This window comes from Cryptomeria japonica, chromosome 5 (assembly GCF_030272615.1).
Source record: "Cryptomeria japonica chromosome 5, Sugi_1.0, whole genome shotgun sequence".
NCBI classification, from domain to species: domain Eukaryota; kingdom Viridiplantae; phylum Streptophyta; class Pinopsida; order Cupressales; family Cupressaceae; genus Cryptomeria; species Cryptomeria japonica.
In genome coordinates this window covers 187,305,206-187,330,246 of record NC_081409.1, presented here as the reverse complement: position 1 = coordinate 187,330,246, position 25,041 = coordinate 187,305,206, and the positions used below count along the sequence as shown (strand labels likewise).

Below are 25,041 nucleotides of genomic sequence, written 5' to 3'. Positions count from 1 at the left end.
TGATATTAAAACTAAAATTGTACCATTGTCTATACCTTAACTTTCCTATTCACTAGATTTTATAATATTTAACTATCTTTATAAATTATATATTTGAATTTGATTTTCATTACTTTTCATATCATTTCTAATATTTTAAACTGATATTTATATTTATATTTATTTTTTTTATTGAAATAAAATAGAATACAATGAAAGAAGAAAAAACAAGACTACAAAAAGAAAAACTAGGAAAACTAGGAAAGACACAAGAAAAAAACAATGCACTTACAAGGCCCAATTGTTATTTTTATCCTTGTTAATTTGTATTATTCAATGTCTCACATGAATCATCTTTTTGGAGGTATGATGGCTTCCACCCACTTATTTGTTTGTTTTTTATTTAAAAGTGGCATTGACTAGGATTTCGACCCTTTACATAGTCCAAGACTATCCACAAAACAAAAATACAAAACTAACTAGGCAAGAGAAGGAGGCTTGCAGAAACAACACAAACCCAACCCAAATCAAGAAGGCGGATAGAGACATCCAAACCAAGTTTGGAGGAGGGATGAGGAGGGGAGGAGGACCTCCCCTTCCGTCGTTAACTAACCACCGTCTAAGCAATAGAATCATTAGGATCCTCAAGCTGGAGATCTTCTGGAAGAGAATTAGCAGAAGGCGGACCTGTAAGAGTATCCATAGGCTGCAAGGAGGCCGCAAAATATTGGACAAGAGTTGCATTAGGAGAGACTCTAATAGCATCTGGAGATTGCACAAGATGCAAGGGAGCCATAGGATCAGACATCCTTGGTGGGGGCACAAGGATCAAATGGCGACTCCTCACCCGAGCCGCCAGAGAGCCCCTCCAAAGCATAAACTGTTAAATGTTCCAAAGTAGCATCCTTCCAACAGGTAGGGCCCCTCATCGATGAGAGAACGAGAAGTCCAAGGTCAGGTGACCAGTAGCAAAGCATTTTTGGCAATGAAAGGGGAGGCCCTCAAAATCGAGCGGTTGCATCAGTGGTCGATCCCCAATCACGAGGACCACATCGCCAGGGAGTGGTGAAGCAATATCAATGTCAACCAAGATGCGAGTGAAAGTGGAATGGCCCATAGAGGAAGTGTCACCGTCCACCATCAAGAAGTGACCAATAGAGTTGCCAATGGCCTCGTAACAAGATTACTCCCAAAAATGGAGGAGATTTGAAAGACAGAGCCATACTAGACCCACATTGATTGGTTCAGTAAGAGGGTTGAAAGTAGTAGTCCAAGGTTTAATTGAGAGAAGGTACGCATCCCAGGCCCACACCTTACCCAGAATCAAATCTGTTAGGACCCGGAGGCAACTGAGAGGGGGGGGTGAATCAACTGTCTATTAATTTCAACCCAAATATAACTTAATCAAACTTGATACTTAATACCGGTAAACCAAACTTAATGTCGATAGACAGATTAGCAGTTAATATTAATACTGATGAAACTTAATGCATAGAACAGAAAGAGAAACAACATCCACAACACATAACACAGAGATTTGTACGTGGAAACCCTGTAAGGGGAAAAACCACGGTGGGAAACCTTACCCACAATCAGATGATACTATTGCAAATAGTATGTGTATACAAATGGGGTCTGCACATGCAGAAAGGCCAACCGCCTATAGCTCACTGCTCAATCACAAAATAGGAGTCACACTGACTACAATTGGATGATTAAATCCAATGATAATGTACTGCTCAAAGTAGCATTTCCAATGCTGGATTCAGTATCGGTTAAGCTCTGATAATCAGCTTCAAACCTTCCTTGAACCTTCTCTATGGTCTGCTCATATGATCTTCAATATTCACACATACCATGTTACAATACCATAACCATATACCGTCTCTCTATTCTATTACATCATCTCACAAATGAGATCTTACATATATACCAAAACCTAAGACCAAATGTGTAGGTCAGCTTACTAAGAATATTACAATTAAATCAATTACAAATAAGTCAAGATGTGATGCATCATGTCGGCTTAATACATTTACAACAATATCCAATTAATAAGTCATCTCCATAACGTGTCATGTTGATCTGGAATAGATAATGCATGTCGGTCCATAACCTAGACCAATTTGTCAGTAACAGCAAATATGTCAACTCGATTAGACCAATAACTAAAATACCAAAACCAAGTGTCCAAACCATGTCTTCGATATAACCAAGTGATCTCGAGAAGATAACAAGTCATCCTCAATGCCGGTGAACAATATAACCTATCGATGAACAATATATCGATGACTATGCATAAGTCATTGAACATGCCGGTGAAGATAATGTGTCGGTTCAACATAACCAAAGATCTCCAGAAGGATAAGTGTTGACATCAATGACAAAACCAATGCAACACATCCATAATACCAACAATCTCCCCCTTTGGCATTGATGGCAACACAAGATGGAAAAACATCTAAGTGTCAAAACAGAATGCCAAAAACCAGAAACCAACAATATCCAGAATAGATCAATACCAGAAATCAAAATACAAATGCAGAGAGTATATATCACTCCCCCAATGAATAATCTCTCCCCAAAGGATAATGTTTTTCCATAGATATCTCTCCCCCTTTGACATCAAATGCCAAAGCAATACAAATACCAGAACATACAACCAACAAAATCCCTATCAGTCGAGGAGGTAAAGGAGGCAATGAAGAATCCTTTAGCACATGGAAACAGTTCAATGTTGTAAGCAACCAAGGGTTTCCAAGAGTCACTTACCCAATGGTGAAGATCCGGTAGGGATAGCCAAAGCCCAAAGAATCTGCACACCAAGGCACAATGCTAATAAATCCAATATTATCCACCACATCCTGCCCACAGACAATCACGGGGGATGTCTTGGCACACGAGAGAGGATGGACACCATTGGAGGAGTGAGTCGCAAATCGAGCAACACAAACGAAGCTACATTTCCCTGCAGACGAGGGCAAAGAAGCAGCACCCGAAGTGTGTTTACCAAACATAGTCATCGCACCACGAGCCAGAGCAGAGGCCATCGAGCCCATGGGGTTCGCAAGAGTCGCAGTAGCGCCAAGAGAGGCGACCAGGGGAAATTGTCAGATGGGAGGGAAGCACCCATTGTAGCCACCGAAGCAGGAGGGGGTGGACCAACCAAGAAGGGAAGGGAAGAATTCAAACTAGAGGAAGTGGGAGAGCCATTGGGGGCAGGAGGGTTTGTTTCCATTAGGGGCAATAGGCACCCACTTATTTGTTTGTTAACATTTTATTATTGTTGTGCATTTAACTTATTGGAACACATTTTTTAATTAAAAAGGTATTTTAATATATTTTATTACTTAAAAAAAAAAAAGGAAATAAATTGTGTGTTTACTTAAATATGTTACGATAATTAGTTAAGTTATAATGATAAATAAGTTTGATTTTAAACAATTAATTGGGATTAATATTCAAAATAAGTGTGAAATTTAAATTAAAAGAGAGGTATTTATTTAGATTTTTGGATGAGAGAAAATGATGTTGAAAATATAAAGAGTTAATTTGTTATCATATTGGAAAAAAGGTCTTGTTCATATAAATAGAAGAGAAAATTTATAAATTGATTGTCTTATATTTGTCTCAAATTCACCTTGACTTACTAATTGTTTTATAAAAATGATTTGGTCCAAGGAATTGAACTTAGAGCTATAAAAACCTACTAACAAAAAATCAATGATTAATGTTGTTTCACCTTGACTTGTTATACATATGTATAGAGAGGAGTGATTTATATAGGCAATGTTTAGGAACTTGCTAAGTGAAGGTCTTGTTCTCCTTATTCAAGCCCCAAGATAAACCAATTCATTGATGATGAATCAAGATCAATGATAGCAAATATACAAGGATGCCTAAGATGATGTTTGTTAGTGTATGCCTCAATAAGGCTACTATAGATATATAACGAATAATATCTGACAATGATTTCACTATAATTAATGATTTCTAAATGAATAATGAATGTCCTTAAAGACAAAGACATAACACATAAATTAACATGGATATGCCAATTTACTTCACAACAATTAATAGGAGAGTAAAAAAGGTCCAAATTTGAATTTTGAATTAAGATCTAAATCTATTACTCTAGAATTGACAAGGTCAACACACCCACATATCTAATTACCAAATGATAAGTAGTAGATCTAGGGATCAAAATAAACTTTTGGAAATGAGTGATGACAAAATTAAGACTAGGTAAGCCCAATTCTATGCAACAATATACCACTTATAACCTTAAAAATTGCATAAAGACTATTATTAATGAAGTGGTCCCAAAATATAAAAGAAAAGAGCATGGTATGCAATTTTCGCCACTACATCTTATATGTTGATATTTTTTAATTTAGCAAAAGATTTAAACCACTACTAAAAAATCTCAAGTTAAAAATGATAAAAAAAATATTGAGAAATTGACATCTTTGTGTTTGTCTCAATCTATTCAATAAAATAATAGAACTCCAAAAGAGAAAATTGAGTCTATTCAATAAAATAATAGAACTCCAAAAGAGAAAATTGAGTCGACTCTCTTTGTTCTGATAATAAAAACATTCACAACTTCAAAAATTAATTTTTCAAATTTGACAATAACTTCTTTCAAATTTTAATTTTTTTTTAAAATCCTCCTATTCATTTTCCACCAAACACTCTAAATTAATAAAGATGGAAGCAAATAAAACATCTGATTATAGAAGCAACCAACTAGAAAGGAGATCCCAAAAAGATGATCCACAGTCTCCCCTCATCACTACTTCTTAAAACACATTTAAATTGTGCAGAAATACCTAATCTAACTAGTCCAGAGCTATTTAAAATTCTATTTTGTAGAGCAAGCCATGTGAAACATCTAGCCTTGAGGAGTACCACACCATTCCAACAAAAATATATGTTCTTTGTCTCTGTGTATTCTGTTTTTTATACAATAAATATTTACAACATTTCTTTATCGTATGGCAACTTATTTTTGATGGAGCCCAAATTAATTCAAATTAATTTATTTGGTTTATCTTTGAAGAAGATATTTCTTTGGGATAAAATTTGTGATGGTATATCTTTCTAATTTTGAGGAATTGGAAGAGCGTTGAAATTTTACCAAACCACTGTGAACATCTATTTCTCTGTGAACATCTATTTTCTTTGGAAAATTGAAAATAATCTCGTACTTTAGTCTCCATTCTTTTTTCAAGATCTCTTTAACTTCATCTTTATTATTTAGATCATCTATTTTCATTGGAAAATTGAAAATAATCTCATACTTTATTCCCCATTCTTTCTCTAAGATCTCTTTTGCGTAAGTTAGATCTCTCTTATTTAGCAGGGGTGAAAATTATCTCGTACTTTACTCCCGCATTCGTTCTCTAAGATCTCTTTTTGCTTCAGTTAGATCTTTATTATTTAAAAGAGGTGGAAATCCATTCAACGTCCTCCGCCCCATTATGAATGATCTAAAACAGATAAGTATTGCATCCCTACAATTTAAGATGAGTTTCCACATTTTTTATGTGGAAATTGGACTTACTATTGTAAATATTTTTGTTGGGTCTTCCACATCCAAATACTAAGCTTGCACAATTCTACACAATTTAGTTTGTGGTTTTACAAATAAATTCCAAGCTAATTTGCCCCAAGGAAGAGTTTTCTGGCTTCCAATTTGTGAATAGCAACACCCCTCCCTATCTTTTTTTAACATGCTTTCTCCCAATATAGCAGTGGTGTCTTTTTCTTCTTATCCAATTTTCCTTTCCATAAAAAGTTCTTAATGTTTTTTCAATTTCTGCGCGGATGCCCTTAGGCATCTTGAGAACTAAAAACAAATCAAGGAAAATAACAAATCGGATCATTACAAAAAGCAAATCAGGAAAATTAACAGAATGAAAATAAAGTCTGAACCACCTCCATGTTATATAATATGAGAAAAGTCTCATCTTCATGATAGACATAATATGAAAATTGTAGTGTCCGATAAGTAGGAAATATTTCCACAGCAAGTCAAATTATGATATTGCTATCAAGATTCAACTCTGTAGTTTTCGAGTCAATCATTGACCCATGTTTCATCAGTAGTAATTCACAAGAACCCATGTCTCATGAGAATGAATGGTCCACTTAGCATTCATATACATGATAAGATAAAAGCGTGTGAGCATTTAAACTACCAAACTTTTAATGTCATAGTGCTAACTATCAACAACATAATCAAAGTATTAGTTTTCTATTGGTGTACAGCTTCTGCATATGACACAATGGGAACTATCCCATTAACAACCATTATCCATGAATCTTTTTACCTTTGAACCTCTCTTTACCTCATTGTTCAACAATCAAAAAAAGTGGGCAACAATCATTAGCAGGTATTATTTCATCCATATGCACATGTGAGCAGTGAGCGAACACGAGTGGTTTCAGCTGCTAAGTATATGAACGAATCCTAGAATACGATACAACAGTTTCCACGAAAGCAGCAAGGTAGGCAACAGCAAAGACTGAGAACAAACACTATAGAACATAAGTGCAGTAGCAAGGCAGACTCATTCGTCGAGCTAACTCATATTTACTTTCAGCAGCAAATGATCTACAGAAAATGCAAGACAGTGAGAACAATTTAACCACCATTATGTCATCCAGCAGCTCGTAAATTAGAGAAATCTGCAGAAATGCTGAAGCAATGAAGGCTTTCAGCTGGAGTAAGGTGGTATCTTTTTGGTTAAAGTGTTTACACAGGAAGATGATGTTATAGCAAGCTGATTTCACAAGGTACTGGAGATGTACTAAGTAACCATGACCACAGATCTAAGAGTAAGTATATTACAATTAAACACACACCTGGCACATTTAACTGACCTCTTCCAGATGGCAAAATCATCTGCTTCCCACGGTCGATCAACAATTCTAGGAAAACTACAACCATTGCTTCAATACATAGAAGTACATTGTGTGGAGTCTTTCCCACAAAGGGAATGCCTGTCGGCATAATTATTTTTATAATTTCATTTGACTATATATAATTATACTATAATTAGAATGATTAGCCTGTCGGCATAATTATTTTTATAATTTCATTTGACTATATATAATTATACTATAATTAGAATGATTAGACTTACAATTTTGATATATGTCCATTTGGTTCATATCATTCATCTGCCTGCTAAACAAAAAAACAAAGGAAGGAGAGAGACCCAAGAACCGAGACCAATAGAAAACTTATTAACACACCCTTTATATATGCTTACAATCAGAGTATTTATGTTGAACAAAATTACCCCAACTTTAACAAGAATAACAAAATCAATATCACTATGTAACACATACAGATGTTCTCTCTCCTACCTTACAGGTAAGCCAAAAATTTACTATGAAGAATAGGTTTGCCAGTGAATAAACCTAAAATTGATAAGGTGCTGGATGATACACCTAACACCCTCTACGAGGAAGCAGGTGCCCGTTCATACTGGACCTTGAAGGAATGAGATTTGTGTTCTCACTCGAAGATTCATCCCTATGATGTAACAAATGCCAGTTCATGCTGGAACTTGGACGAATGGTATTGGTGTTATCAATAGAAAGTTCCTCCTTATGTGGGAGGACATGCTCATTCATTCTGGGCCTGGGAAAATTGGCATTAATCTTCTCACTTGAAGATTCCTCCTTCCTTACATTTTTCTCTAAATCCACACATAGGGATTGCCTAGGATAGAGTTGTCCAGATTTGTCATGCAAAGAGCCACTCACATTAGAGCTCTTGACTAGTCTCTGTAAATGGGTATCTGTTTTGCTCCCACTAGGCCTTTCCAAGCCTGAACCGAATACTCTGCCAGGTTTTGCATGTCCTCCTGCAGAAAAAATATTAAAGAAATCTTCAGATTTCTGGCTCAAAACTCATCATAAGTAGGGGTCACAACTTCTCACAATGAGAAACAAACAAATATTGTCTATGCAGAAGCATCAAAAGCAAAAGATCTTGAATGCAGTGGTAAAATAGAATTTTCCCGGTTTAATATTCTTGATCTTGTAAAGGAAGTCTACACAACAAAGCCTTACCTTGCAAGACTGTGTGTGCCTTTGCAGTCATCTTCATGACATTATTTAGACCTCTTTCTTGTTTTTCTCTTTCATAGCAACTCACCGCTGCCCTCATTTCTGATGGCCGTTCCCTAAAGAAAGAAATATTCTATTTAGCATCTCAATTAATCAAATGGTTCAAAGCCAGAGTATCAGAATTAACCACTAGATTATTTAAATAACAAAAATAACCTGGGTAAAGAGGAATGCTCTCTTTCTAAAGGCTCGCAAGGATATCCTTTGTCATAATGCTCTTCAAGATGGTTAAATTGTTTCTTGAATAGACCCATAGAACTGTAAGCAGTGAAATTGGAAATAATTAATACCAGCCATATCTAACATCATCACAACTATTACAAATTATATAATATCCAACCTTGGATACACATAGTGTACATTGTCTGTCCCAAGCAAGTGATCCTTTTGCATTTGAGGATGATACTCTAGAATCTGCCAAATTATTCACATTCAAAACATTATCATTTCCATGGTTTCAGTCTTTAAAAAAAGTCAAGTGATGCCAGTGATGTAAGTCATAAAACAGTTCCAACTCCCTTAGACTCACCTCCTTATAAATTAGATCTCTTACATCCTCTTTTGACATTCGTCGCTTCTCAAACTCAAATTCCAACTTTATAATGGGCTGCGCTGAAGGTTCCCGTTCTTTTCTGGCCAGACCTATAAAGTATGGATCGGCCAAAGCCTGCATTCCATACATTTTGATCATATCGATGCTACAATAGTATTAAAACAGTTCATCTTTTGCCTCCGAATTATGGCTACAAAAATAAGACTCAAATTAAGGTGATTCATAATAGATATCAACCAAACATTCAGCATACTTGTTCGGCAGAAGGACGGTCCTTTGGATCAAAAGCAAGCAATCTACCCAAAAGCCTAAGGGCCAAAGGATCTGCCTTTGGGAATTTCTGTGCAAAAGAAATTGCAGATTTCTTCCTCATGGAAGCTAGATATTTTCTGGCTTTATCATTCCGTATCTGTTTCAAACAAACAAATCTATATAATTATTCACTCGTTGTGTGTACCCTATCTACTGACCAACTCAGCCATTTCCATTTTCTTGCAGTTTCACTTAAAAATTGCAAAACAAACCTCAACTAGCATATGTCAAGGCACCAACTCCTAGACTTCATTGAAGGTAAGAAGATTGATGCAAGGCGCACCCTAGATATGGCATCAGTAGGCGGTGTTCCAAGAATATCTGTAATCAGATCTAATTGGTGAACCACATTTTTCCCAGGAAAAAGAGGTCGTCCCATCAGCACTTCTGCAAAGATGCATCCAACGCTCCATATGTCAACAGCAGGAGTGTACTGCAACAAAGTAACAACAATCAAGATCACAAATATTTCAGTGCATTATGAAGGACATCACAACTGAAAATGCTAGTAACGATTATTAGAGAATTCAAAATACAGATATTTTAAACATTTTTGTCGAAGCCATGGACACAAAAGGGTTCAATATAGCAGCCTGAACTCTATACCACTTGAATAAATGGGGTTATCAACAAGTCCACAAAAACAGTTATGCAAAGTGAATTGTTTTGTTTTTTCTGGTTAAGCAACATCCACAAACGATCTGTATGCCAGTGCTTCTGCTGATGTTTCACTACAGCCTGCTGTTGCTCTGCAGCAGCCCCCTGTTGTTCTATTGCAGCACTCTGTTGACTCTTCCGAGTGTAATCCTGCGGGGTCCCTCCCGTTTGATCTCTCTTTTAATGGTCCTAATGACAGCATCGCCTGGACTGTTGTTTCTGGCAGGCGGAAGGGGAAGTCTTCTCCCCTCCCCCAAACCCCCCTTTGTCCACGTTTGGGTGTCTCTCACATTCCTTGATTGGGGTTTTGGGAAAGGGGTTTTCGGTTTTTTCCGGTTTGACAATGTTCTCTTTGGCCTGTCCAGCTTTGTTTTGTTTACTGCCTTCGGGTTGTTGTTCTTGTTGCCAAAATCATGATTTTTTATGTTGTTTGTATGCGGTTGATAGTTTTTGACTATATGAAGGGCCAGCGCCCTAGTTAACACTGCTTTACTAATCAAAAACATTTGAAAAGCTTAAATCATTATCCAACCCACCATGTTCTCAATAGAAAAAAAGTTCTCCTGCAACAAAATTTTTTAACAAGAATTCCAAAATGTTCAAAATTTCAAATGCAAGCTTCCGACCATATACATGTAATTTTCGGTACAAATTTATGGAAATGAACAAGAAAAAATTACTTTTTGATAGACATATTTAACATCAAACAGTATCATAGACATTGCATAATGGTCTGTAGTAAAAAATGTTTCTTGATGCTCAAAAACTCTCGTGCATTCTCACGAGTAAGCCGAAGATATTTTGTGGCCAAATAAAAGTCTTAAGGTATTGGAATTTTTAAAACAGATCATACCACTTATTTTAATTTCATTAAATATGGAATTTATTGAAATGTAAACATCATATTCCAATATTCATGAAAATGCATAGAATTTAACCAGTACTTGTATATCTTAGAGGAATATAGTCAATTTAGAAAAAATTTATACAAAAATTGTTTGAAACTCTGAAAAAAAATTCCAATTAAAAAATCTATTTTAGGTATGAGAGGATGGAGAACAAGTGGGTGGCTGGATATGCATCCTGGAATATCATTTCCCAGCATGTCCATTATATCTTTCATCGATATTCAATATTTTGTATTTGATGTAATCTTGGCAGAGTATTTCTTTGCTTTCAGTTATCTTCACAATTACTAAGGGCGTCACTGGACTGCGACGTCACTGGACTGCAGGAAGTGAGATTAAAAATTGCTAGGGATTATTAAAATGCTCCCCAAGGATGGGATACCTCCTTCATTAAAAATTGGAGGCCTATAACTCTCTTAATGTTTCTTATAAATCTTTGCTAGGATGATCGCTTTCACGTTGAGGGATCTCCTCCATTTAATAACCACACCAACCCAAACTGGGCTTGTCAAGGGAAGGTTTATTCTAGAAATCTTATAGCCAGCTGTGAAGGCATCATTTGGGGGAAAGAGTCTAGTCAAAATGTTAGTACGGCTCCTATTGATTTTTTTCAGGTTTATAGTTGGATTGACCGAGGCTTTAGTATGATGAACATGAAGGCATTAAGGTTTAGGGATGTTTTTTGTACATAAATTGAGATCCTTTTTCATGATGCTTGTGCACAAGATTGTGTGAATTGTAAACTGTCTTCCCCATCTGATATTCAAAGGTATATTAGACAAAAATGCCCATTGGCTCCTTCTCTCTTTGTAATTGTTGCTGAGGCTTCCAAATGTATCCTTTGACACACCCGCTTGGGTCCTATCAAAGAGCTTTCTATGCCCAACAATAGCTCCTTGATTGAAAGTAATAGGCTAATCTTCTTTCAATTGCAGGGAGATTTCAAGTGTCTTAAAAAATTATGCTTCTTTCTCTATCTATTTCTTTTCTACTTAGTTTGTTATTCTCATATGGAGCAACATGAGAAGTCGTTAAGGATTTTTTTTTGTGGTCTTTGTGCAAGAAAGGTAATAAGAAGCATGTTGTTAGCTGGGATATCTGTTGTAGGCCCACACATGTGAGTGGTATGGTGTTAAAGAATTTGTTTCTTCATGGTGTGTCATACCCCACCTAATACCTTCTCAAGCCATTCTTAAAAGAGAATATACAAAGTAAAACTAAAATCGATCAAACAGAAAATTGTCTTAAGAGATCACAATTTTCCAGTTGAGCCACAAAAAAGTCACATGGATCAAGTGGAGCCACGACTAGATCAAGAGGCATAAGCAGCAGTTATAAAGGGGTGCCATTATATTTAATGCAGTGATCCCCTTAAGAGTTACTCATTAAGGCTAAGCGATGCATGTAAGGGTTAACAACAAAGTGAATAATTGAAGAGTGGTGTCCCTTGTGATTATTTGAGGAGTGGTGTCCTTCGCAAGGTCGAGTGGTGTGATTTCTTACCCTTGGAAGCCATAAAAAGGAGAACTCCATTTGAGGGAAGGCATCAATCGGAGAAGAGAGGTATTCTCATACATTTAGATATGTATAAACAGCAGATCAGATTGATATAATGCAAACAGCAGACTTGTGCATTAACAAGTATTGGGTATGCGATAAGGATACTGTTATTATGCATCTATATTCTTTAACATACCTTCTACCAAGATATTAATAAACCTTGTAAATTAATTGTGTTTTTTATTAATAAATAAGTTTATCTATTCTTTATTCCCACATGCAATCATATGGGAATGGAAGGAAATATGATAAGTAGAGGCAACAGACCAGTTCCCTCAAATTAAGTAGGCCACACCAAGGGATGGAATCATCAAAGAAGGATGTTCCTGCCGCTTGTGGGCCAAGGGGCGAGTTGTCTTAGTTGGATGCTCTGCGTTCTTGGGCTTAATTGGGCTGAACAGTCTTCCTCAATAACCTGGGTTCCCTCGAATTAGGTAGGCCACCACAAGGGATGCAATTATCAAAGAAGGATGTTCCTGCCACTTGTAGGCCAAGGGGCAAGTTGTCTAAGATGGATGTTGTGCGCTCTTGGGTTTAATTGTACTGAACAGTCACCGAACACCCTTTGTGGTTTCCCTATCCAAACCCTACTATGGTTAATTATGGGAAATGGAACTATTGATGCTTGGTTTCTAAGGTTCAAAAAGCTATTGTATGATTTATCTAAATAGATTAAGATGATTATTGATATATATGCACTTGTATTTGATGTTGGATCCCTAACCCTAATAGAAATAATTGGTCTTATGAATTATATTTCAAAAAATTGTCTAACATGATTGCAGGACCTAAACCACGATTTATCTTGATACAAACATTTTATTGGTAAAGATATAATTCTAACTACATTATGTTTCTTATTTTAATTGAACTTGTGATTTTAGGGCAAGATTTAGGATGATCCCAAAAGGGGGCATTACATGGTGTTTCACTTGCTGCTAAGTATGTGCTCAAAGCTCTTGATGCTTGTGCGCCTTGGAAGATTCTTATCAAGAATAATATTGCTAGTTGATTCCCTAAAGGTAAGCCAAATTGAAAGGGGTGGGATAAGGTATGAAAATTTGTTATAAAGTTGGATGTAAAGGATATCAAAATGATCCCTTCTGCCCTTTTAATTCTATTTGGCAGTGTATTGATATAAGTGGTAAATCGCTTGCTTTGCATAGAGAGTATCCTGCTCTTAAATGGTTTAAAAAAGGTTTTTGCACCTTTGGACAAATTAACGAGAATAGTGTTATTCCTTGGAATGCTCTTAGGATTATATTTTTAACCTGCCTATTACTCAGAAAAGAACTTACTCTTTAATTGTTGTTGCTATTGGCACTGATCATCCAAAGCTGGAAAGAAACTACGACTTCAGTTTGTGGGATAATTTCTCATGGTCTTATGGTCAGAAGCTTCTATTGTTAAGAATGTTTACTGCAAGCTTTCGAATGCTGAGAACTTCCACTGTCCTTTTAACTCACTTTGATGGATAAATCATACCAATTCCAAGTGGATGAGCAGGTGTGCTAATGTTTAACCTTGAGTGTTAGAGCCTATAAAGTCTCTTCTTAGATGTTCTTTAGTCCAAAAGAAATTGGTTGATGGTGAGATTCTGGGCCTGAGCATACATGTGTCTGTGGGTTAGTTAAATCTTTTGAGAATTTTGTCTTAAATGTTCTTATGTCAAACTTGATTGGGCCGAGTGGACTGTTGTTCAATCTACCTCTTGGTTGGATGTACTTTTTGGTTACATTGCTAACTCTTCTAATAAGTCAGTCAATTTCAAATGTTTAATTGGTCCTTTCTAATGAGATTCTCTGTTTTTTGTTGATTAACAGAAATTTATGTGTCACAAGGTAAATGCAGGGAAGTTGCTAGCTTGTCAAAGGAAATTACCATTTACCTCATTTCCATGCAGGCATGTGAGCAGGTGGACTTATCTGAGGCTTAGATCCAGCAGATTCTTGAAATTCACCTTTTGAACAAGGGCAGAGATCCAACAGATTTGTACGACCAAAAAGAACTCTTTTACATCAAATTAAGCTCTGTAATTTTTTTTCTCAAAACTGTTTGCAAATACGTGAATCCTGATTATTATATTTTAGGAAATAGGGAAAGTGAAAACAGAGAAGAAAATGATATTCTTCTTCTTCAAGTACACAACCTTCACCTTCAGCCGTGTCATTATTACCTGACCACTACTCCATAACCTTTACACTATCTTCTTCATTCATTCTTAATTTCAAAAAAAAAAAAACTCACTCAAAAGAATAATTTATTATCAATTATATTTATATCATATTTATGATATATTAATTAATTTAATAAATAAATACAGTAATTGTATTATTTATATTTATTACATATTAATTAATTTACTAAATAAATACATTTATAGTTATTTACATTTATATAATATATTAATAATGTTAAATTATCCCCCATTCACAGGGTACACAACAAAAATTGTGTAGGTTTCATGTTTGGGTGAAGCCTCCTAAAGGTTTTTTGACTTCTTGATCTGTAAATTAGGATGGATATTCCACTACCATAGCTAACAGCATACAGATTATATTTTGTCTCAAGTGACTGTCATAGCATCTCTTACAGCTATTACAACTAAAACAAGATGTTCTTTCTTATCCAAATCACCATAAAGAAGTAAATATAATGACAAAATACATGAATCATACTCAACACATCTGCTACACATAAATACTGCTGAAGAAACCCTTAAATAGGACAAAAACTCCAGGAAGACTGAGCAACGCTCCTCATGCCACTGACTTTCAGCTATTATCAATCTCTATATTGCCTATTGGACTACAACAAAAGCAACTTCATGATAACTATGAGATCCCTACCCCTTCACACTAATTTCTGGCATATCAAATAAATCTGCAACGACCCATTCTACAGTCAATAAATGGTTTACAGCCATCAAAAAACATAAGGAAAGCACACAACAACCAGTATCTTACTCCAAAAAGGGTCTAGAAATAACCATCCAATGTTGTATAATGGTTAACCCACTCATGGATAAACAATAAAAAGACTTTCCTTCAACTCCCCAACATGAGGAAATGGAAGACCAAACATCAAAAATTTGTCGAAGAGGATATTGCTCAGAAGAACACACATTATCTACTTCTAACAAAGAGAACATAGATTCAATCTCTAGAGGGAGAATGCATGGTCTCCACTTGTGTAACTAGAGAACACACCAAACACACTTTTCTAGGTAAATTTTGGGCTGCCATTTTGATTTGAGACATTTCAGATGTTTCCCGTTCCATCCCTGATCCTTCACTGTCAATTTGACATCCCTACTGGGGAGAACATGCATTCTCCACCTATGTAACTAGACAATACAACAAACAATTTTTTCTGGATAATTTTTGGGTCTACGATTTGGATCAGTGCCTTTTTAGAGGTGTGCATTTCATCCTTGATGCTTCTTTATCAAAATCTCATATCCCTATTATACTGGTTTGTTATAAAATTATTCTGTTATGTTTCTTGCCAACACTCCCTCAAGCTAGGACAACTTGATCCAATGGTCCAAGTGTCTTAAGACCTGATTTTTCTAATCACTTCAACTTGGTTAAACAAATCATTTGAATATGATCTAGTTAGTAAGGAAGGTGCTCAAATTGTGAAGGAAGTGTACTTTGAGGTTGTAGAATGTAATAGAGGATCCTCCCAAGCATCTCATGAAACAACTTGTTAGAAAGGTGAGATCCCTTCTGTTTTATCTTTGATGCCTAATGAGACCTTGCAGTTCGTGTTGAATAACAAAGAGCAGAGACTCAAAGATGTTGGAATTTTTTTTGTCAGGCTTGCCCCTAAATTTCTTCCTTACATAAAAAAAAATGATGATTGGATTGGGTTGATGTGGGGTAAAAAATTGAGCTTGCATGCTCATTTTGTTGAATGTTGAATTAAGGAGTTTTCTTTATTTATTTTTAAGAATACAGATATGCACAAAAGAATCATTAGAAAAATCTTTTGAAATGGGTGTCCTATGTTCGGGGCTTTTCCCTGGGACCCTATTCTGAGCTTAAATGAGGTGGTTTTACATCTTCTCCAAGATGGATTGAGAGATGTAATGTATTTGGTTTTTGCTACCACATGTTTGAAGCCACTAAATGAAGCTATTAAACTAGAGGAAACAAGATCATCCCCACCTCATATGTATGTCAGCATCCTGATTTTGTTTAAGCCAAATGGTTCTTTCCAGAATTTTTGCCTATTGATAATCATTGTGTCTCTTTTTCTTATAAAACTGATGGATAGGTTGGTCTAAATTCTCATTCTCTCCGTAAGAAAGATAAGCATGTTAGAAAAGACTGTCATATGTTAAAAAGGAATGTGATTGCACAAACGTATAATGAAAATCCTCCCCTTTAACCCTAATGAGGGAAGCATGAAAATTGATAATGCTGAAAAAGATGAAGTTTCGGACCCTTACTATATCTTTGAGAATGCTCCTTCTAACAAACTAGATCGAAAGGATTACAGTTATACAGAATACTTGCAGCTGTTGGTAGTTGTATACTTGTGTGTCTATAATCTTACTGCTATTCCTATTGTTGGACATCTTCTTGTTTTAAAGCCTCAATGCCTTGTGTCATTTTCAAGCCTTGCCATCTTTTGCAATTATGATAACAATGAAATACTAGTTTTTAACTGTCACTATACTCAAATCAATGAACATTGAACATTGAATTGCCTTTGGTCTACCAGTGAAGTTGAATGGCTCTAAATGAGCCCTCCAAGGAACAAATCTTGCTGAGTGCCATGCGCCCCACCCACCCTAATAACCAACCCCCCACCACAAGACCATAAGGGATGTGGCTGGGATCATGCCTGACTTTAGTGGAATAGATACCCCAATATTTGGCTCTTAGAATTAATCTCAAATGATCAAGGATTGATATAAAAACTTCAAATTAAATTAATCTCAAATTTGATGCATCTTGCAGATGACTAAACTTGAATTAAATGTCATGTACTGATAAACTTTAAGAGTTTGAATTTCCCTATAATTATAATACTGCCATCTTAAAAAAGCGGAATCCCAAAATGCGGTCCCTCAAAAACATCCACCTCCCCATCCTAAACACCAGGGAACATAGATCTAAACATCCAATTTTCAATTTAAAACATGAAAATTTGTCTTCTCTTCCTATCTTGCCCTGACGATGGATCATGGTATTTGATCTGAAATGTTGGTAAAAAAAATTCGCACGGTCAAGTCCATAAAATATTCTGCAACAATCCAATTTTCAGCTTAAAAATTTATACCTAGCATGACATGCTTTTACTTGTGACCGGACAGATACTGCAAGAGATATGATATCCTGCAATACCACTTCAGGTGTTCCAAAATAGTGTTGTCTGACCTTATAGAGTTTGCATTGAACAGCTGCAAAAGGCTCCACTAAACCAGAGAGTGCCATGAAAAATTGAATGAGCCATAATATCGGTTTAATATTGAAAAAATCATGCAGGAACTTGTACATGAAATGCATCATCATTACTTTTTATTCAAATTCTGCTAAGAGATCCTTCACCCAAGAGCTGAATTAATAATTTCAATATTTAGCTCCCTAAATTCTATGCCCGTGACACTGGAGAAAAGCTTGTTATATTATTATTGCTATGAATATTGCAGAATATTTTTGTGAGTAATAGGCTAATAGCACCCAATGTAGCAGAGTATAGTCCGTTGTTGGCCTGTTTAACTTATTTTCTATACTAAAAGATGTCAGTTTTGCTTGCCAAACTTAAAGTTTGGTAAAATTGATAACTTATTCAGAAATAAGGATACAAAATTAAAAAAGTAAAAACAAGAACACACATCAAAAGTAGCTCCATTTGAGGCTATTGATACCTTTGAGAAAAAGGAACCACAAAGTTCTGGAGCTCGATACCATCTCGTGGCTACATAATCCTGCACATAAATATCTCTCTTTTAGAAGTGCATCAAACTGAATCATTCTCAATGTTACAAAAACTGTTGCCAAAGATGTCTATTTATTTATTACAGACCGTCCAGAAAACTGAAGTCGAGGTATCATTGAAGGCAACCCTAGCAAGACCAAAATCACAGATCTTAAGATTGCAATCTGCATTGGCTAATACATTCTTAGGCTTGAGATCTCGATGAAAGACATTGGCTGCATAAAAAAGAACAGATTATAATATATACCCATCCCAGCAGCACAGAATAAATACAACCTTAACTCAATCAATCCTCACTTCAACTTAACGACCAAAATGTATTTAGAATATTAATAATTTTTTAGCATAGAGCAAATTATAACTTTTGGAGCATAGAGCACTAATGGATTAACACCAATCAGATGAAACAAGATACAGACATATACTAACATCAAAATTAGAATTTTATGATAATTTCCGGTTCTCACTTTTGAAACATATATCTGGAACCAGATGTGCTATATCCATCCAAATATAACAAACCAGCCTTCATTACATTATCACTCACCAATACCTTAAATCATACAATCAAAGGACTACATTCAATCAATCAAGTATTCATCAATCATTCAACCACCAGAGGATAGACTGGATAACCACAGTGATGTTGACACCTAGTTGTGAGATTATATATTCTGTTTGGTGGTATGATCTACATACATAGTAATAATGTTTATATCTGCATTCTTCAGATTAATATACTGCTGCTACAATTATTCAATATAGATTAATGTCACTATATATCTACTTCTGCATATTTATGATAAGTTATATGCTGCTGTTAATATTGTTTATAAATGTTCTGAACATACTTCTGCATATTTATGACAAGTTATATGCTGCTGATAATATTGTTTATACATGTTCTGAACATAGATCTGATTATGGATATTCTGTAGTTAACTGAGACTTGTGTAAATCCACTTATAATCTGAATGCTTCTCAGCCATAATGGAAGGTGAGGAGGTCATCAGTAGGAGGAACGGTGTTGGGGTAACCCCTAAGCATGCCACCTCGTATGTATGGCAGGGTCCACATGAGGCCAAAGGGGGGCAAAGGTGCTCTACCTTTGGGCTTAAGAGGGTTAGACTTACGGCACCCTGTTGGGGTAAATCCTTAACCTCTCTACCATGGTGATGGATGGAATCATGTGAGTGGGAGACAGTGGCTTGATTGAGGAGGAACCGTTGTAAAGACACCCTATCAAGTTACCCTCCGAGCTTGCTATGATTGGGGTTCATTAGTAAGTTAAGTAACCTTGTAATCAATTAGTAAGTTATGATCTATGATCTTGACCTCTACATTTACAGTTGTTTGTAATTGTAAATTGCCTTATTTTTCATCATAATCAGTCATTCTTTACTTTATGTATCATCATAGTTAGTTGTTTGTAATTGTAAATTGCCTTATGTTTCATCATAATCAGTCATTCTTTACTTTATGTATCATCATAGTTAGTTGTTTGTAATTATTATTCACTTATATAATATGATTTGTAGGTTAATTTTCTAACTTGTTTGCAGGTTTTCCTCTTTAAGGAGATAAAGGTTCTCCCCCTCTAACCCTCCCTTATTGGCTGAGAATTGTAAACTAGGGCATTTTACAAAATGGGACATTACATTAAGGCGACTTAATTTTCAGATCTTCGTGTTGCTGCTATCCAAGCCTTGAATCTCATCCTTTGATTACTTTATTGGATAGAGATTAGTTTTAGCAATCTTTGGTATTGAACCTTTTATTTCCCAACAACCATATGGTCAAAAACATATTTGGATAAATCCAAGGAAGAATAATAATATCATACTTGGTTTGGACAAGTATCATTTTGAGTATTCCAACCCAAGGGCAAGTGATAGATTGCCCATTATGGTCTGTGGTAATTGGAAAGAAATACAATCGAATTGGTTATAAAGGGAGTCCATTTGCAAGTAATATTCATTGGTTAGGTAATGGTGCCACAACTTTTGGACTGTATGCAGCCACAGCTGCCACATCAATGGTTATAAGTTATAGGTATGGCCTATGACGTGGTTCTCTATTAGACTTTCATACTATGATACATTGCAATGCACACCTCTGCATTTTTGAGCAATAGAATTTGAGTCGTTCAGCATAAAGATCAACAAAAACAGTTGAATGATGAGTCATTCAGGACTTCAAAATTTCAAAGGATATGGGGGACTAACAATAAAAATGGGAGATAGGAAGAGGCTTAGAGATATCATAATGAATGTGGCTGATGTGAATGTCAAAAGGGTGAGAGATTATACTAATATGTGGAATGTGTTACAAGGTGAAATAGGAAGATGGATAAAAGTATGAAGACTGGCTAAGGTATGTCCTATGAGCAACAGGAAACCTTAAAATTCCGTGTATATTTATAGTTATACTATTGCAATTTGAATTTTTCTTGTAAAGGCGTGTGACCAAATACCAACGGCATGTTTTTCCCATCTGACAATAATTCTACCTAACATTGTCATCGTGTTCAATTATGATTGACCTTTCTAAGCATCGTGACTTTATTTCTCTAAATGCCCAGTTTCACCCTTGCACATTGTTGGATCAATTATCTGATCTCAAACAACGACAGCTTTGGCAAGAAGATCAGATAACGTGTATTTTTATGGTGTTAAATGTGGATCACCCTCACCTAAATATATATCACTAATATCTTATTCTCAGTTGTCAACTGATATCTCGCATTCAAGGCAATGAGTTCAGCCCAATTGTTGGTTTGAATTTCTATACATTTTTTATGTTATTCAATCTTTCCTCCTATACTTCCTTTTCCGAAGATTTACTTAGCCATTCTGTAAAAAGTGAATTTTTAATTTGTCCAAACAGAGGCGGGTCCACTCTTTCTTTCCTCTCACCACAAAATGTTTTGAATTTATAATGAATGAGAAAATACATTTGACACACGGGAAAGTTGGCAGTCTTCCATATTTAAGGTTCAAATTTCCAAAGGACAAGCTAAAGCATTGAAATTAAGTGACAAACTGCACCCAATTCTGAATTTTGACGTACCTTAATTTAGGAGTAATTTGCACTAAAATGGTCCAATGCACATGAAATCTCCAATTTGCTGTTACATTTTTCATGGCATTGTATTTAAATCTGCTGGTAGAATTCCTCAATCCTCATACTAATGTCACTATATATAGAATGCCATTTACCAAAAGAAAGAGCTAAAATATCTGAGAAGGTGAATACAAGACATCCAGCTCCCCTCTCAGGAGTTCACTCAAAGTCTGGAAATAATTTTATTAATGCCCAAAATGCGCCCTAATATCCATTACGCTTTGAAAAATCTTCAAAAAAAAAAAAATTTACTTCATTTATTCAATTCTACCATTGCATGATGCAAAACACACAACACTTTATCCAAAGTTTCTGTCTCCAATTAATATCCAAGAGGCAGAGGCCTGCCCATAGGGGACATCACAAGGATGTCAAGGACATCCTGAGATCCTCCCAGGGTCACCTTTGTGGAGAATGCCTCAGGGGACATCCCAATATTCAGGGGGCATCCCTGAGACATCCCCAATTTCTGTAAAAGTGGGGGTAAGGGTGAGCACATTCTGTCCCCTTCCCCGTCTTTGAAACTCCATAAAAACCTCGGGGATGCATCTCTCGGGAACACTGAGAAAATATTTCTTAAACTTCATATGGGCATTCAACCAATAGAAAAGTTGGCCTAGAATATATTCCATCCACCGTACTAAGTTTTGGGGAAAAAGAAAATTGAAAATTCTATTCAAGTTAAGAATCAAACTTACTTCATTATATATGATGAGCTCCATAGCTAAAATCAAGCATGCTTCCAAGGAGTAGGTCCAAGTTCAAACACCAAAAGACATGATAGAACGTTGAAATTGGGTAAAATACTACATCTAACATGATATAACAAACCATCTTGTGGGCATCTTCCAAATTATTCGTTGACCAAGAATTGAAAATATCACCATATCAAAAATCATTATGTCAATTATTGAGGCCAAACTCAAAAATCACCAAAAAAAAATCAAGTTTTACTTCATAACCCTTATGCATCAAACAAAAAACATATTTTACTTCATGACCCTTATGAATCAAATAAAAAACATACTTGTGGGAATAAAATGGAATGCGCCCAAGCAATATAAGTATGACGTTTCCAAAGCAGAGCCCAAGGTTCACATTCTTCGAAAACATGATAAAGTGTTCAAAACTGGTAAAATGTCACATCCAAAAAATGAGGCATGGCTAAAGTTCCGGGTGAATTTAATATAAGAGATCATCGGGCAAAACTAGTTAGTAAAAATCGAAGAAACTCATGTATCAGAAGAATGGTTTACATGGAATTCTCCCAATGGATTCATTGGGCCCAAATTGCATACCTTGCCTTAGGGTAACCTTCAAAACAAAACATTGAGTGAGCAAAGCAAACAAACCCTAGAAACTATTGGTACAATGTTTTTGATTAGTAAAGCAGCGTTAACTAGGGTGCTGACTATTGGTACAATGTTACCCACTGGGAAATTTAGAATTTAATTTAAAGTATTGAAGCAGAATGTGATCTTTCGATTTTAAAATATCGAAAAAATATATATTATAACCCAGTTGTAACTAAAAACATAGATTTTTCTACCACCAAAAATATATATGGGTAAATATAAAAACTTATGTAGATTTTATATGAATGTCAATCTTTTTGAGCTCAGAATATACCAAATCTATATATTATAAAAATATATTTTAATAAATCTAACATTTTTTTCCTTTATTTTATATGAAAAATGCATCGTACAAGTTTAAAAGTGGAAAAATGTATATCGTAGGCCGATTATAAAGAAGAACATTGATTTTACTTCTCACATACTGATAATACATGTATATTTTGGAAAACCTAATAATTTTAAATAAATATTATACGAAAACTCGGCTAATAGTTTTCTCATACATTGTTTAATAGAGAATCTAATTCCTGAAAATTCTGTAAAAGAAATAGTCAACTGGGGAAAACACCCTGGTTACCAACCTGTATGAAGATACTTCATGGCCCGGAGAAGCTGATACAAAAAAAACTGATAATGCCGAGGCGTCAAGTCTCTGTTTGCTTTAATAACCTGATGCAGATCGGACTCCATCAACTCAAAAACAACATAAACATCCTTGAACTTGCGGCTGCATGGGGGAAGCATTATGTGCTTGATTTCTACAATATCAGGATGGCGCAAGAGCCTCAGCAGTTTAATTTCTCTCAAAATTCTTGTCGCATCGGATACATGCTCAAAAACATTAGTCATTTTTTTGATCGCCACTTTCTGCCCCGTCGACGTATCGACTGCAGAACAAACAACGCCGTAGCTTCCTTTTCCCACCATTTCCTGCACTACATACCGACTCCCCTCGCCATACTCACTGAAAAAATCCACCGACTGCGCCATTAGGGCAATAAAATTTAATGCTCAATTCTCTGCTTACGCTTAGAATCTCGGCATATATATACTTGAGTATGTGCCTAGCTCATCTAATAGGTGCCAGACGTGGATCGAGCACCAGTATAAGGATCTGTACCGCAATTAAAGTAGGATTTAAGGTGGATGTATATACATTGAGTATATGTCTGGACAGAGAGGGTTTGTGAATTGGGTATAGAATTGGAATTGAATTGGCGATGTGTAATTTTGTAAATCACGCTTTTCCGGACGAAAAGATGTACGACTTGTCTTCTTGACAATATAAATAATTATGGAATTTAAATTAATTCAATACAATATTGAGTTTTTAAATTGTGGAATATGTTTTGAAGATGTTAGGTGTCACTTGGAATTTTATAATTTGGTTGGACAAGTGTCTTCCTAAAATGAGTGTTCTTTCATTTAGGCAGACAGTAGCAGTCAAGGCAAGCAGATGGTGGTAAACAGAGCGCGGGAAGATTTGCCAGAGCAGGAGACTGGCTTTGAACACGGGATTTTGGGATAATGGAACTGACAGAGAAGGGCCCCAACCACAATATAATACATAAAGTTTTTTCAAACTCCCAAAGTATCTATTGGGCCCAGGCAGTGACAAGGTGTGCCAATATCGGTCTCCCTATTTGATTTATTTTCATACATTCATCTTTCAACCTTTTCTCCATGCATTTTGCTTTTGTTTGGAGTAAAACAAAACTAGTTTAGTCTAACCATTCAGGCAGACTCAAGCAGACGGTAGCAATCAAGGCAAGCAGACGGTGGTAGATAGAGCATGGCAAGATTTGCCAGAGCGGGAGACTAGCTCAAAACACGGGATTTTGGGATATTGGAACCGACAGAGAAGGGCCCCAGCCACAATATAATACAAAGTTTTTTCAAACTCCCAAAGTATTTGTTGGGCCCAGGCAGTGACAAGGTGTGCCAATATCGGTCTCCCTATTCTATTTTATTTCCATACCTTCATCTTTCAACCTTTTGTCCATGCATTTTGCTTTTGTTTGGAGTAAAACAAAACTGGTTTTCAATAACACAATTGTACACGAACTTCACCTAGTTTAATCAATAAAACATCAAACCATCATGGGGCCCCTCGGTGGTGAAACAGAGGGAAATTTAACAGTGGTTTGTCAGCAAGACAATTTGAAGGGGTCCCACTTTTCAGTGGGAAGTAATTTTTTGCATCATCCGAGGTTTGTGGTGGGGGCAAATAGTAACCTATAGGCTCAGATTATGAGCTTCATGTTAAACCGTTTTTATCATGAGGGTTGGAAACCTCCTACAACCCTACCTGAGGTTCCTCAACCCGTGGCTAATTCCAATTGTTTAACAGGATCCTGGGGTCTGCCATGGCAGATTTTCTCTAGGGATAGGCAGACAACACAAATGAAAGATTGATACTAGTGAATGCAAAACAGTATAAAGGTATACTAAGACGTAGACAAATTCGAAGGTTAAGGCAAAGACATAAGAAATG

General features: G+C 35.8%; 1 protein-coding gene across 1 annotated transcript; it reads right to left on the bottom strand.

Moving 5' to 3' along the window:
* Positions 1 to 7,224: 7,224 nt before the first annotated feature.
* LOC131060888 (mitogen-activated protein kinase 15) lies at positions 7,225 to 23,807 on the bottom strand. Its single transcript, XM_057994315.2, has 10 exons — positions 23,129 to 23,807; positions 18,154 to 18,281; positions 17,996 to 18,055; positions 9,273 to 9,422; positions 8,931 to 9,086; positions 8,654 to 8,791; positions 8,465 to 8,538; positions 8,281 to 8,382; positions 8,068 to 8,180; positions 7,225 to 7,859 (listed from the first exon to the last, which is right to left on the bottom strand). Exons 1-10 carry the CDS (start codon positions 23,535 to 23,537, stop codon positions 7,441 to 7,443), a joined length of 1,749 nt encoding a protein of 582 aa, XP_057850298.2. The 5' UTR covers positions 23,538 to 23,807; the 3' UTR covers positions 7,225 to 7,440.
* Positions 23,808 to 25,041: the final 1,234 nt, after the last annotated feature.